The sequence below is a fragment of the Lethenteron reissneri genome, chromosome 56, assembly GCF_015708825.2.
Source record: "Lethenteron reissneri isolate LAM-NWPU_2019-01 chromosome 56, ASM1570882v1, whole genome shotgun sequence".
Taxonomy (NCBI): Eukaryota; Metazoa; Chordata; class Hyperoartia; order Petromyzontiformes; family Petromyzontidae; genus Lethenteron; species Lethenteron reissneri.
This window is the reverse complement of record NC_083834.1, coordinates 1,265,885-1,277,680: the sequence shown is the minus strand read 5'-3', so window position 1 is coordinate 1,277,680 and position 11,796 is coordinate 1,265,885. Positions and strand designations below refer to the sequence as shown.

The following is an 11,796-nucleotide window of genomic DNA, read 5'->3' as shown; positions in this document are numbered from 1 at the left end:
ACTACACCTGGACTACAGCTGGGACACACTTAGACCCCTACCTGGGCTACAGCTGGACTGCACCTGGGCTACAGCTGGACGACAGCTGGGCTACACCTGAGCTACACCTGGACTACACCTGGACTGCACCTGGGCTACAGCTGGACTACAGCTGAGCTACTGCTGGACTCTACCTGGGCTACCGCTGGGCTACAGCTGGGCTACAGCTGGACACTACCTGAGCTACAGCTGGGCTACAGCTGGGCTACACCTGAACTCTACCTGGGCTACACCTGGGCTACACCTGGACTCTACCTGGGCTACCGCTGGACTCAGCGCTCTCCTCCGTCCTCGCGTTCCCGACGTCGCTCAGCGCCGCGCGTCTCCTCCCTCACAGCTCCCCCCGAACCCCGCCCCTCACCCCCCCTCCCCCCGCACCCCGCCCCCCACCCCGCCCCTCGCCCCCCCTCCCCCCGCCCCCCCGCCCCCCTTCCTCCCCCCCCCGCACCCCGCGTCCGCTCTCCGCTCGTGCGGCTCCCCGCGAGTCGCGTCTGGCCGCGAGCCTCTCGCTGCGGCTCCGCTGCTCCGGGACCCACCGACTCGGGCCATGGCGTCCAACAGCATCTTCGAGTCGTTCCCGAGCCCCTACGCGCAGAGCTTCTCACGAGGTGAGACACGCGGAGGCTCACAGTCACAATGGAGACTCACTAACGGGGACCGACAGAGTACAGGGGACGACTCGGTACTCTAAATGTCGAAGTCAAAATGTGTGTGTGTGTGCGAGTCGAGGTGTGTGAGTGTCTGTGTGTGCGAGTCTGTGCTCAAGTCCATGTGTGTAAGTGTGTGTGAGTTGAGGTGTGTGAGTGTCTGTGTGTGCGAGTCTGTACGCACGTCCATGCGTGTGTGTGTGCGAGTCGAGGTTAGTGTGTGAGTGTCTGTGTGTGCGAGTCGAGGTGTGTGAGTGTGTGTGTGCGAGTCAAGGTTAGTGTGTGAGTGTGTGTGTGTGCGAGTCTGTGCTCAAGTCCATGTGTGTAAGTGTGTGTGAGTCGAGGTGTGTGAGTGTCTGTGTGTGCGAGTCTGTGCGCAAGTCCATGCGTGTGTGTGTGCGAGTCGAGGTTAGTGTGTGAGTGTCTGTGTGTGCGAGTCGAGGTGTGTGAGTGTCTGTGTTTGCGAGTCGAAGTGTGTGTGCGAGTTTGTGCGCAAGTCCATGCGTGTGTGTGTGCGAGTCGAGGTAAGTGTGTGAGTGTCTGTGTGTGTGAGTCGAGGTTAGTGTGTGAGTGTGTGTGTGCGAGTCGAGGTTAGTGTGTGAGTGTGTGAGTGTCTGTGTGTGCGAGTCTGTGCTCAAGTCCATGCGTGTGTGTGTGCGAGTCGAGGTGTGTGAGTGTGTGTGTGTGCGAGTCGAGGTTAGTGTGTGAGTGTGTGTGTGCGAGTCGAGGTTAGTGTGTGAGTGTGTGTGTGTGCGAGTCGAGGTTAGTGTGTGAGTGTGTGTGTGTGCGAGTTGTGCGCAAGTCCATGCGTGTGTGTGTGTAAGTGTGACTGCGGCTCCGTGAGTGTGTGAGTGTGTGAGTGCAGCTCTGTGAGTGTGTGGATAGTTTGTGTGAGTGCGGCTCTGTGAGTGTGTGGATAGTTTGTGTGAGTCTGCGTGTGTCTCTGTTGCTGGTGAGTCAGTGGTGAGCGGTGGCGCAGCGGTTAGCGCGCTGTGCTACGGACCCGGTGAGGCGAGTTCGATTCTCACTCACGGCCACCAACAGTGTGTGGTGTGTGTCTCTGCACGTGTGTGACGTGTCTGTGCACGTGTGTGTGTGTCTGTGCACGTGGTGTGTGTCTGTGCACGTGTGGTGTGTGTCTGTGCACGTGACGTGTGTGTGTCTGTGCACGTGACGTGTGTGTGTCTGTGCACGTGGTGTGTGTCTGTGCACGTGTGTGTGTGTCTGTGCACGTGGTGTGTGTCTGTGCACGTGTGTGTTTGTGTCTGTGCACGTGTGTGTGTGTGTGTCTGTGCACGTGGTGTGTGTCTGTGCACGTGGTGTGTGTCTGTGCACGTGTGGTGTGTGTCTGTGCACGTGGTGTGTGTCTGTGCACGTGTGTGTGTGTCTGTGCACGTGGTGTGTGTCTGTGCACATGTGTGTGTGTGTCTGTGCACGTGGTGTGTGTCTGTGCACGTGTGTGTGTCTGTGCACATGTGTGGTGTGTGTCTGTGCACGTGTGTGTGTGTCTGTGCACGTGGTGTGTGTCTGTGCACGTGTGGTGTGTCTGTGCACGTGGTGTGTGTCTGTGCACGTGTGTGTGTCTGTGGCACATGTGTGGTGTGTGTCTGTGCACGTGTGTGTGTGTCTGTGCACGTGGTGTGTGTTTGTGCACGTGTGTGTGTGTCTGTGCACGTGGTGTGTGTCTGTGCACGTGGTGTGTGTCTGTGCACGTGGTGTGTGTCTGTGCACGTGTGTGTGTCTGTGCACGTGGTGTGTGTCTGTGCACGTGGTTGTGTGTCTGTGCACGTGTGTGTGTCTGTGCACGTGGTGTGTGTCTGTGCACGTGGTGTGTGTCTGTGCACCGTGCGTGTGTGTCTGTGCACGTGACGTGTGTGTCTGTGCACGTGGTGTGTGTCTGTGCACGTGACGTGTGTGTCTGTGCACGGGGTGTGTGTCTGTGCACGTGGTGTGTGTCTGTGCACGTGGTGTGTGTCTGTGCACGTGGTGTGTGTCTGTGCACGTGACGTGTGTGTCTGTGCACGTGTGTGTGTGTGTGTCTGTGCACGTGTGTGTGTGTGTGTGTCTGTGCACGTGGTGTGTGTCTGTGCACGTGGTGTGTGTCTGTGCACGTGGTGTGTGTGTCTGTGCACGTGGTGTGTGTGTGTCTGTGCACGTGTGTGTGTGTGTGTCTGTGCACGTGTGTGTGTGTCTGTGCACGTGGTGTGTGTCTGTGCACGTGTGGTGTGTCTGTGCACGTGTGGTGTGTGTCTGTGCACGTGGTGTGTGTCTGTGTACGTGTGGTGTGTGTCTGTGCACGTGTGTGTGTCTGTGCACGTGGTGTGTGTCTGTGTACGTGTGATGTGTGTGTCTGTGCACGTGTGTGTGTGTCTGTGCACGTGTGGTGTGTGTCTGTGCACGTGGGTGTGTGTCTGTGCACGTGGTGTGTGTCTGTGCACGTGGTGTGTGTGTGTCTGTGCACGTGGTGTGTGTCTGTGTACGTGTGGTGTGTGTGTCTGTGCACGTGGTGTGTGTCTGTGTACGTGTGGTGTGTGTGTCTGTGCACGTGTGTGTGTCTGTGCACGTGTGGTGTGTGTCTGTGCACGTGTGGTGTGTGTCTGTGCACGTGTGTGTGTGTCTGTGCACGTGGTGTGTGTCTGTGTACGTGTGGAGTGTGTGTCTGTGCACGTGGTGTGTGTCTGTGTACGTGTGGTGTGTGTGTCTGGGCACGTGTGGTGTGTCTGTGCACGTGTGGTGTGTCTGTGCACGTGGTGTGTGTCTGTACACGTGTGTGTGTCTGTGCACGTGTGGTGTGTCTGTGCACGTGGTGTGTGTCTGTGCACGTGTGTGTGTGTCTGTGCACGTGTGGTGTGTCTGTGCACGTGGTGTGTGTCTGTGCACGTGTGGTGTGTCTGTGCACGTGTGTGTGTGTCTGTGCACGTGTGGTGTGTCTGTGCACGTGTGGTGTGTCTGTGCACGTGGTGTGTGTCTGTGTACGTGTGGTGTGTGTGTCTGTGCACGTGTGGTGTGTCTGTGCACGTGTGGTGTGTCTGTGCACGTGTGGTGTGTGTCTGTGCACGTGTGGTGTGTGTCTGTGCACGTGTGGTGTGTGTCTGTGCACGTGGTGTGTGTGTGTGCACGTGTGGTGTGTCTGTGCACGTGTGTGTGTGTGTGTCTGTGCACGTGGTGTGTGTCTGTGTACGTGTGGTGTGTGTGTCTGTGCACGTGTGTGTGTGTGTGTCTGTGCACGTGGTGTGTGTCTGTGTACGTGTGGTGTGTGTGTCTGTGCACGTGTGTGTGTGTCTGTGCACGTGGTGTGTGTCTGTGCACGTGTGGTGTGTGTCTGTGCACGTGTGTGTGTGTGTGTCTGTGCACGTGGTGTGTGTCTGTGTACGTGTGGTGTGTGTGTCTGTGTACGTGTGGTGTGTCTGTGCACGTGTGTGTGTGTGTGTGTCTGTGTACGTGTGGTGTGTGTCTGTGCACGTGTGTGTGTGTGTGTCTGTGCACGTGGTGTGTGTCTGTGTACGTGTGGTGTGTGTGTCTGTGCACGTGTGTGTGTTTCTGTGCACGTGGTGTGTGTCTGTGTACGTGTGGTGTGTGTGTCTGTGCACGTGTGTGTGTGTCTGTGCACGTGTGTGTGTGTGTGTCTGTGCACGTGGTGTGTGTCTGTGTACGTGTGGTGTGTGTGTCTGTGCACGTGTGTGTGTGTCTGTGCACGTGGTGTGTGTCTGTGCACGTGGTGTGTGTGTGTGTCTGTGCACGTGGTGTGTGTCTGTGCACGTGGTGTGTGTCTGTGCACGTGGTGTGTGTGTGTGTCTGTGCACGTGGTGTGTGTCTGTGCATGTGGTGTGTGTCTGTGCACGTGTGGTGTGTGTGTTCTGTGTACGTGTGGTGTGTGTCTGTGCACGTGTGGTGTGTGTGTCTGTGTACGTGTGGTGTGTGTCTGTGCACGTGTGTGTGTGTGTCTGTGCACGTGGTGTGTGTCTGTGCACGTGGTGTGTGTCTGTGCACGTGTGGTGTGTGTGTCTGTGTACGTGTGGTGTGTGTCTGTGCACGTGTGTGTGTGTGTGTGTGTCTGTGCACGTGGTGTGTGTCTGTGCACGTGGTGTGTGTCTGTGCACGTGTGGTGTGTGTGTCTGTGTACGTGTGGTGTGTGTCTGTGTACGTGTGGTGTGTGTGTCTGTGCACGTGGTGTGTGTCTGTGTACGTGTGGTGTGTGTGTCTGTGCACGTGTGTGTGTGTGTGTCTGTGCACGTGGTGTGTGTCTGTGTACGTGTGGTGTGTGTGTCTGTGCACGTGTGTGTGTGTCTGTGCACGTGGTGTGTGTCTGTGCACGTGGTGTGTGTCTGTGCACGTGGTGTGTGTCTGTGCACGTGGTGTGTGTGTGTCTGTGCACGTGGTGTGTGTCTGTACACGTGGTGTGTGTCTGTGCACGTGTGGTGTGTGTGTCTGTGTACGTGTGGTGTGTGTCTGTGCACGTGTGGTGTGTGTGTCTGTGTACGTGTGGTGTGTGTCTGTGCACGTGTGTGTGTGTGTCTGTGCACGTGGTGTGTGTCTGTGCACGTGGTGTGTGTCTGTGCACGTGTGGTGTGTGTGTCTGTGTACGTGTGGTGTGTGTCTGTGCACGTGTGTGTGTGTATGTGTGTCTGTGCACGTGGTGTGTGTCTGTGCACGTGGTGTGTGTCTGTGCACGTGTGGTGTGTGTGTCTGTGTACGTGTGGTGTGTGTCTGTGTATGTGTGGTGTGTGTGTGTCTGTGCACGTGTGGTGTGTGTGTCTGTGTACGTGTGGTGTGTGTCTGTGCACGTGTGTGGTGTGTGTCTGTGCACGTGGTGTGTGTCTGTGCACTTGGTGTGTGTCTGTGCACGTGTGGTGTGTGTGTCTGTGTACGTGTGGTGTGTGTCTGTGCACGTGTGGTGTGTGTGTCTGTGTACGTGTGGTGTGTGTCTGTGCACGTGTGGTGTGTGTCTGTGCACGTGGTGTGTGTCTGTGCACGTGTGTGTGTCTGTGCACGTGTGGTGTGTGTCTGTGCACGTGTGGTGTGTGTCTGTGCACGTGTGGTGTGTGTCTGTGCACGTGGTGTGTGTCTGTGCACGTGTGGTGTGTGTCTGTGCACGTGTGGTGTGTGTGTGTCTGTGCACGTGTGTGTGTCTGTGCACCTGTGTGTGTGTGTGTGTCTGTGCACGTGGTGTGTGTCTGTGCACGTGGTGTGTGTCTGTGCACGTGTGGTGTGTGTCTGTGCACGTGTGGTGTGTGTCTGTGCACGTGTGGTGTGTGTCTGTGCACGTATGGTGTGTGTCTGTGCACGTGTGGTGTGTGTGTCTGTGCACGTGTGTGTGTCTGTGTACGTGTGGGGTGTGTTTGTGCACGTGTGTGTGTGTCTGTGCACGTGTGTGTGTGTCTGTGCATGTGTGTTGTGTGTCTGTGCACGTGTGTGTGTGTCTGTGTACGTGTGGTGTGTGTCTGTGCACGTGTGTGTGTGTCTGTGCACGTGTGTGTGTGTGTGTGTCTGTGCACGTGGTGTGTGTCTGTGCACGTGGTGTGTGTCTGTGCACGTGGTGTGTGTCTGTGCACGTGTGGTGTGTGTGTCTGTGTACGTGGTGTGTGTCTGTGCACGTGGTGTGTGTCTGTGCACGTGGTGTGTGTCTGTGCACGTGACGTGTGTGTCTGTGCACGTGACGTGTTTGTGTCTGTGCACGTGACGTGTGTGTGTCTGTGCACGTGACGTGTGTGTGTCTGTGCACGTGACGTGTGTGTGTCTGTGCACGTGACGTGTGTGTGTCTGTGCACGTGACATGTGTGTGTCTGTGCACGTGACATGTGTGTGTCTGTGCACGTGACGTGTGTGTGTCTGTGCACGTGACGTGTGTGTCTGTGCACGTGACGTGTGTGTGTCTGTGCACGTGACGTGTGTGTGTCTGTGCACGTGACGTGTGTGTGTCTGTGCACGTGACATGGTGTGTGTCTGTGCACGTGACGTGTGTGTCTGTGCACATGACAGTGTGTGTCTGTGCACATGACATTGTGTGTCTGTGCACATGACATGTGTGTGTCCTGTGCACGTGACGTGTGTGTCTGTGCACGTGACGTGTGTGTCTGTGCACGTGACGTGTGTGTGTCTGTGCACGTGACGTGTGTGTGGTCTGTGCACGTGACGTGTGTGTCTGTGCACGTGACGTGTGTGTGTCTGTGCACGTGACGTGTGTGTGTCTGTGCACGTGACATGTGTGTGTCTGTGCACGTGACGTGTGTGTGTCTGTGCACGTGACGTGTGTGTGTGTGCACGTGACGTGTTTGTGTCTGTGCCTTGACATGTGTGTGTCTGTGCACGTTACGTGTGTGTGTGTGCACGTGTGTGTGTGTGTGCACGTGTGTGTGTGGTGTCTGTGCACGTGACGTGTGTGTGTCTGTGCACGTGACGTGTGTGTGTCTGTGCACGTGACGTGTGTGTGTCTGTGCACGTGACGTGGTGTGTGTCTGTGCACGTGAGGTGTGTGTCTGTGCACGTGACGTGTGTGTGTCTGTGCACGTGACATGTGTGTTCTGTGCACGTGACGTGTGTGTGTCTGTGCACGTGACGTGTGTGTGTGTGCACGTGACGTGTTTGTGTCTGTGCACGTGACATGTGTGGTCTGTGCACGTGACGTGTGTGTGTGTGCACGTGGTGTGTGTGTGTCTGTGCACGTGACGTGTGTGTGTCTGTGCACGTGGTGTGTGTGTGCACGTGTGGTGTGTCTGTGCACGTGTGTGTGTGTGTGTCTGTGCACGTGGTGTGTGTCTGTGTACGTGTGGTGTGTGTGTCTGTGCACGTGTGTGTGTGTGTGTCTGTGCACGTGGTGTGTGTCTGTGTACGTGTGGGTGTGTGTCTGTGCACGTGTGTGTGTGTCTGTGCACGTGGTGTGTGTCTGTGCACGTGTGGTGTGTGTCTGTGCACGTGTGTGTGTGTGTGTCTGTGCACGTGGTGTGTGTCTGTGTACGTGTGGTGTGTGTGTCTGTGCACGTGTGTGTGTGTCTGTGCACGTGTGTGTGTGTGTGTGTCTGTGTACGTGTGGTGTGTGTCTGTGCACGTGTGTGTGTGTGTGTGTCTGTGCACGTGGTGTGTGTCTGTGTACGTGTGGTGTGTGTGTCTGTGCACGTGTGTGTGTTTCTGTGCACGTGGTGTGTGTCTGTGTACGTGTGGTGTGTGTGTCTGTGCACGTGTGTGTGTGTCTGTGCACGTGGGTGTGTGTGTGTGTCTGTGTACGTGTGGTGTGTGTCTGTGCACGTGTGTGTGTGTGTGTGTCTGTGCACGTGGTGTGTGTCTGTGTACGTGTGGTGTGTGTGTCTGTGCACGTGTGTGTGTGTCTGTGCACGTGGTGTGTGTCTGTGTACGTGTGGTGTGTGTGTCTGTGCACGTGTGTGTGTGTCTGTGCACGTGTGTGTGTGTGTGTCTGTGTACGTGTGGTGTGTGTCTGTGCACGTGTGTGTGTGTGTGTCTGTGCACGTGGTGTGTGTCTGTGTACGTGTGGTGTGTGTGTCTGTGCACGTGTGTGTGTGTCTGTGCACGTGGTGTGTGTCTGTGCACGTGGTGTGTGTGTGTGTCTGTGCACGTGGTGTGTGTCTGTGCACGTGGTGTGTGTCTGTGCACGTGGTGTGTGTGTGTGTCTGTGCACGTGGTGTGTGTCTGTGCATGTGGTGTGTGTCTGTGCACGTGTGGTGTGTGTGTCTGTGTACGTGTGGTGTGTGTCTGTGCACGTGTGGTGTGTGTGTCTGTGTACGTGTGGTGTGTGTCTGTGCACGTGTGTGTGTGTGTCTGTGCACGTGGTGTGTGTCTGTGCACGTGGTGTGTGTCTGTGCACGTGTGGTGTGTGTGTCTGTGTACGTGTGGTGTGTGTCTGTGCACGTGTGTGTGTGTGTGTGTGTCTGTGCACGTGGTGTGTGTCTGTGCACGTGGTGTGTGTCTGTGCACGTGTGGTGTGTGTGTCTGTGTACGTGTGGTGTGTGTCTGTGTACGTGTGGTGTGTGTGTCTGTGCACGTGGTTGTGTGTCTGTGTACGTGTGGTGTGTGTGTCTGTGCACGTGTGTGTGTGTGTGTCTGTGCACGTGGTGTGTGTCTGTGTACGTGTGGTGTGTGTGTCTGTGCACGTGTGTGTGTGTCTGTGCACGTGGTGTGTGTCTGTGCACGTGGTGTGTGTCTGTGCACGTGGTGTGTGTCTGTGCACGTGGTGTGTGTGTGTCTGTGCACGTGGTGTGTGTCTGTACACGTGGTGTGTGTCTGTGCACGTGTGGTGTGTGTGTCTGTGTACGTGTGGTGTGTGTCTGTGCACGTGTGGTGTGTGTGTCTGTGTACGTGTGGTGTGTGTCTGTGCACGTGTGTGTGTGTGTCTGTGCACGTGGTGTGTGTCTGTGCACGTGGTGTGTGTCTGTGCACGTGTGGTGTGTGTGTCTGTGTACGTGTGGTGTGTGTCTGTGCACGTGTGGGTGTGTATGTGTGTCTGTGCACGTGGTGTGTGTCTGTGCACGTGGTGTGTGTCTGTGCACGTGTGGTGAGTGTGTCTGTGTACGTGTGGTGTGTGTCTGTGTATGTGTGGTGTGTGTGTGTCTGTGCACGTGTGGTGTGTGTGTCTGTGTACGTGTGGTGTGTGTCTGTGCACGTGTGTGTGTGTGTGTCTGTGCACGTGGTGTGTGTCTGTGCACTTGGTGTGTGTCTGTGCACGTGTGGTGTGTGTGTCTGTGTACGTGTGGTGTGTGTCTGTGCACGTGTGGTGTGTGTGTCTGTGTACGTGTGGTGTGTGTCTGTGCACGTGTGGTGTGTGTCTGTGCACGTGGTGTGTGTCTGTGCACGTGTGTGTGTCTGTGCACGTGTGGTGTGTGTCTGTGCACGTGTGGTGTGTGTCTGTGCACGTGTGGTGTGTGTCTGTGCACGTGGTGTGTGTCTGTGCACGTGTGGTGTGTGTCTGTGCACGTGTGGTGTGTGTGTGTCTGTGCACGTGTGTGTGTCTGTGCACCTGTGTGTGTGTGGTGTTGTCTGTGCACGTGGTGTGTGTCTGTGCACGTGGTGTGTGTCTGTGCACGTGTGGTGTGTGTCTGTGCACGTGTGGTGTGTGTCTGTGCACGTGTGGTGTGTGTCTGTGCACGTGTGGTGTGTGTCTGTGCACGTGTGGTGTGTGTGTCTGTGCACGTGTGTGTGTCTGTGTACGTGTGGGGTGTGTTTGTGCACGTGTGTGTGTGTCTGTGCACGTGTGTGTGTGTCTGTGCATGTGTGTGTGTGTGTCTGTGCACGTGTGTGTGTGTCTGTGTACGTGTGGTGTGTGTCTGTGCACGTGTGTGTGTGTCTGTGCACGTGTGTGTGTGTGTGTGTCTGTGCACGTGGTGTGTGTCTGTGCACGTGGTGTGTGTCTGTGCACGTGTGGTGTGTGTGTCTGTGTACGTGGTGTGTGTCTGTGCACGTGGTGTGTGTCTGTGCACGTGGTGTGTGTCTGTGCACGTGACGTGTGTGTCTGTGCACGTGACGTGTTTGTGTCTGTGCACGTGACGTGTGTGTGTCTGTGCACGTGACGTGTGTGTCTGTGCACGTGACGTGTGTGTGTCTGTGCACGTGACGTGTGTGTGTCTGTGCACGTGACGTGTGTGTGTCTGTGCACGTGACATGTGTGTGTCTGTGCACGTGACGTGTGTGTGTCTGTGCACGTGACGTGTGTGTGTCTGTGCACGTGACGTGTGTGTGTCTGTGCACGTGACGTGTGTGTGTCTGTGCACGTGACGTGTGTGTGTCTGTGCACGTGACGTGTGTGTGTCTGTGCACGTGACATGTGTGTGTCTGTGCACGTGACGTGTGTGTCTGTGCACATGACATGTGTGTGTCTGTGCACATGACATGTGTGTGTCTGTGCACGTGACGTGTGTGTCTGTGCACGTGACGTGTGTGTCTGTGCACGTGACGTGTGTGTGTCTGTGCACGTGACGTGTGTGTGTCTGTGCACGTGACGTGTGTGTCTGTGCACGTGACGTGTGTGTGTCTGTGCACGTGACGTGTGTGTGTCTGTGCACGTGACATGTGTGTGTCTGTGCACGTGACGTGTGTGTGTCTGTGCACGTGACGTGTGTGTGTGTGCACGTGACGTGTTTGTGTCTGTGCACTTGACATGTGTGTGTCTGTGCACGTGACGTGTGTGTGTGTGCACGTGTGTGTGTGTGTGCACGTGTGTGTGTGTGTCTGTGCACGTGACGTGTGTGTGTCTGTGCACGTGACGTGTGTGTGTCTGTGCACGTGACGTGTGTGTGTCTGTGCACGTGACGTGGTGTGTGTCTGTGCACGTGACGTGTGTGTGTCTGTGCACGTGACGTGTGTGTGTCTGTGCACGTGACATGTGTGTGTCTGTGCACGTGACGTGTGTGTGTCTGTGCACGTGACGTGTGTGTGTGTGCACGTGACGTGTTTGTGTCTGTGCACGTGACATGTGTGTGTCTGTGCACGTGACGTGTGTGTGTGTGCACGTGTGTGTGTGTGTGTCTGTGCACGTGACGTGTGTGTGTCTGTGCACGTGACGTGTGTGTGTCTGTGCACGTGACGTGTGTGTGTCTGTGCACGTGACGTGGTGTGTGTCTGTGCACGTGACGTGTGATGTGGATTTCGTTACCGGTGACCACGCGCGTGAATATATAGATGTGTGTGTATGTATTTGTGTGTATGTATGTGTGTATGTGTGTGTGTATGTGTGTATATATATGTGTGTGTATATATATGTGTGTATGTGTGTGTGTGTGTATGTATATGTGTGTGTATATTTACGTGTGTATGTGTATATATGTGTGTGTATGTATATGTGTGTGTATGTGTGTATATATATATGTGTGTGTTTGTGTATGTATATATGTGTGTGTATGTGTGTATATATATGCGTGTATGTATATATGTGTGGAGCGGTAATGTAGCGGTTTACGCCGCGCTACGAACCTGGGTTCGATTCCTGCTCACGGCCAACACCGCTGAGGATTATTTGAACCGGTCCTGGGCCTCCGCTAGGTTGACTCAGCCTCAAATGAGTACCTAGTGTGGTGTGTAAACATCGCCACTGGGGAGACAAAAGCGGCCGGGCGTGGTGCTGGCCACCCACCCCCTCGTGTGTCGTGCTGGCCTTCATAGGTGCTCG

At 55.6% G+C, this 11,796-nt stretch overlaps 1 protein-coding gene across 2 annotated transcripts in view; it reads left to right on the top strand.

Annotated features, from left to right (window-relative positions):
• The first annotated feature begins 505 nt into the window (after nt 1-505).
• Nucleotides 506-11,796, top strand: part of LOC133357060 (runt-related transcription factor 3-like) — a 35,036-nt gene continuing 23,745 nt past the window's right edge. For both annotated transcript variants that reach the window (XM_061574809.1, XM_061574808.1), the window contains exon 1: nt 506-647. In XM_061574809.1, coding sequence (XP_061430793.1) covers nt 587-647 — 61 coding nt within the window. In that variant the 5' untranslated portion in view covers nt 506-586. The remainder of the gene's footprint in view (nt 648-11,796) is intronic.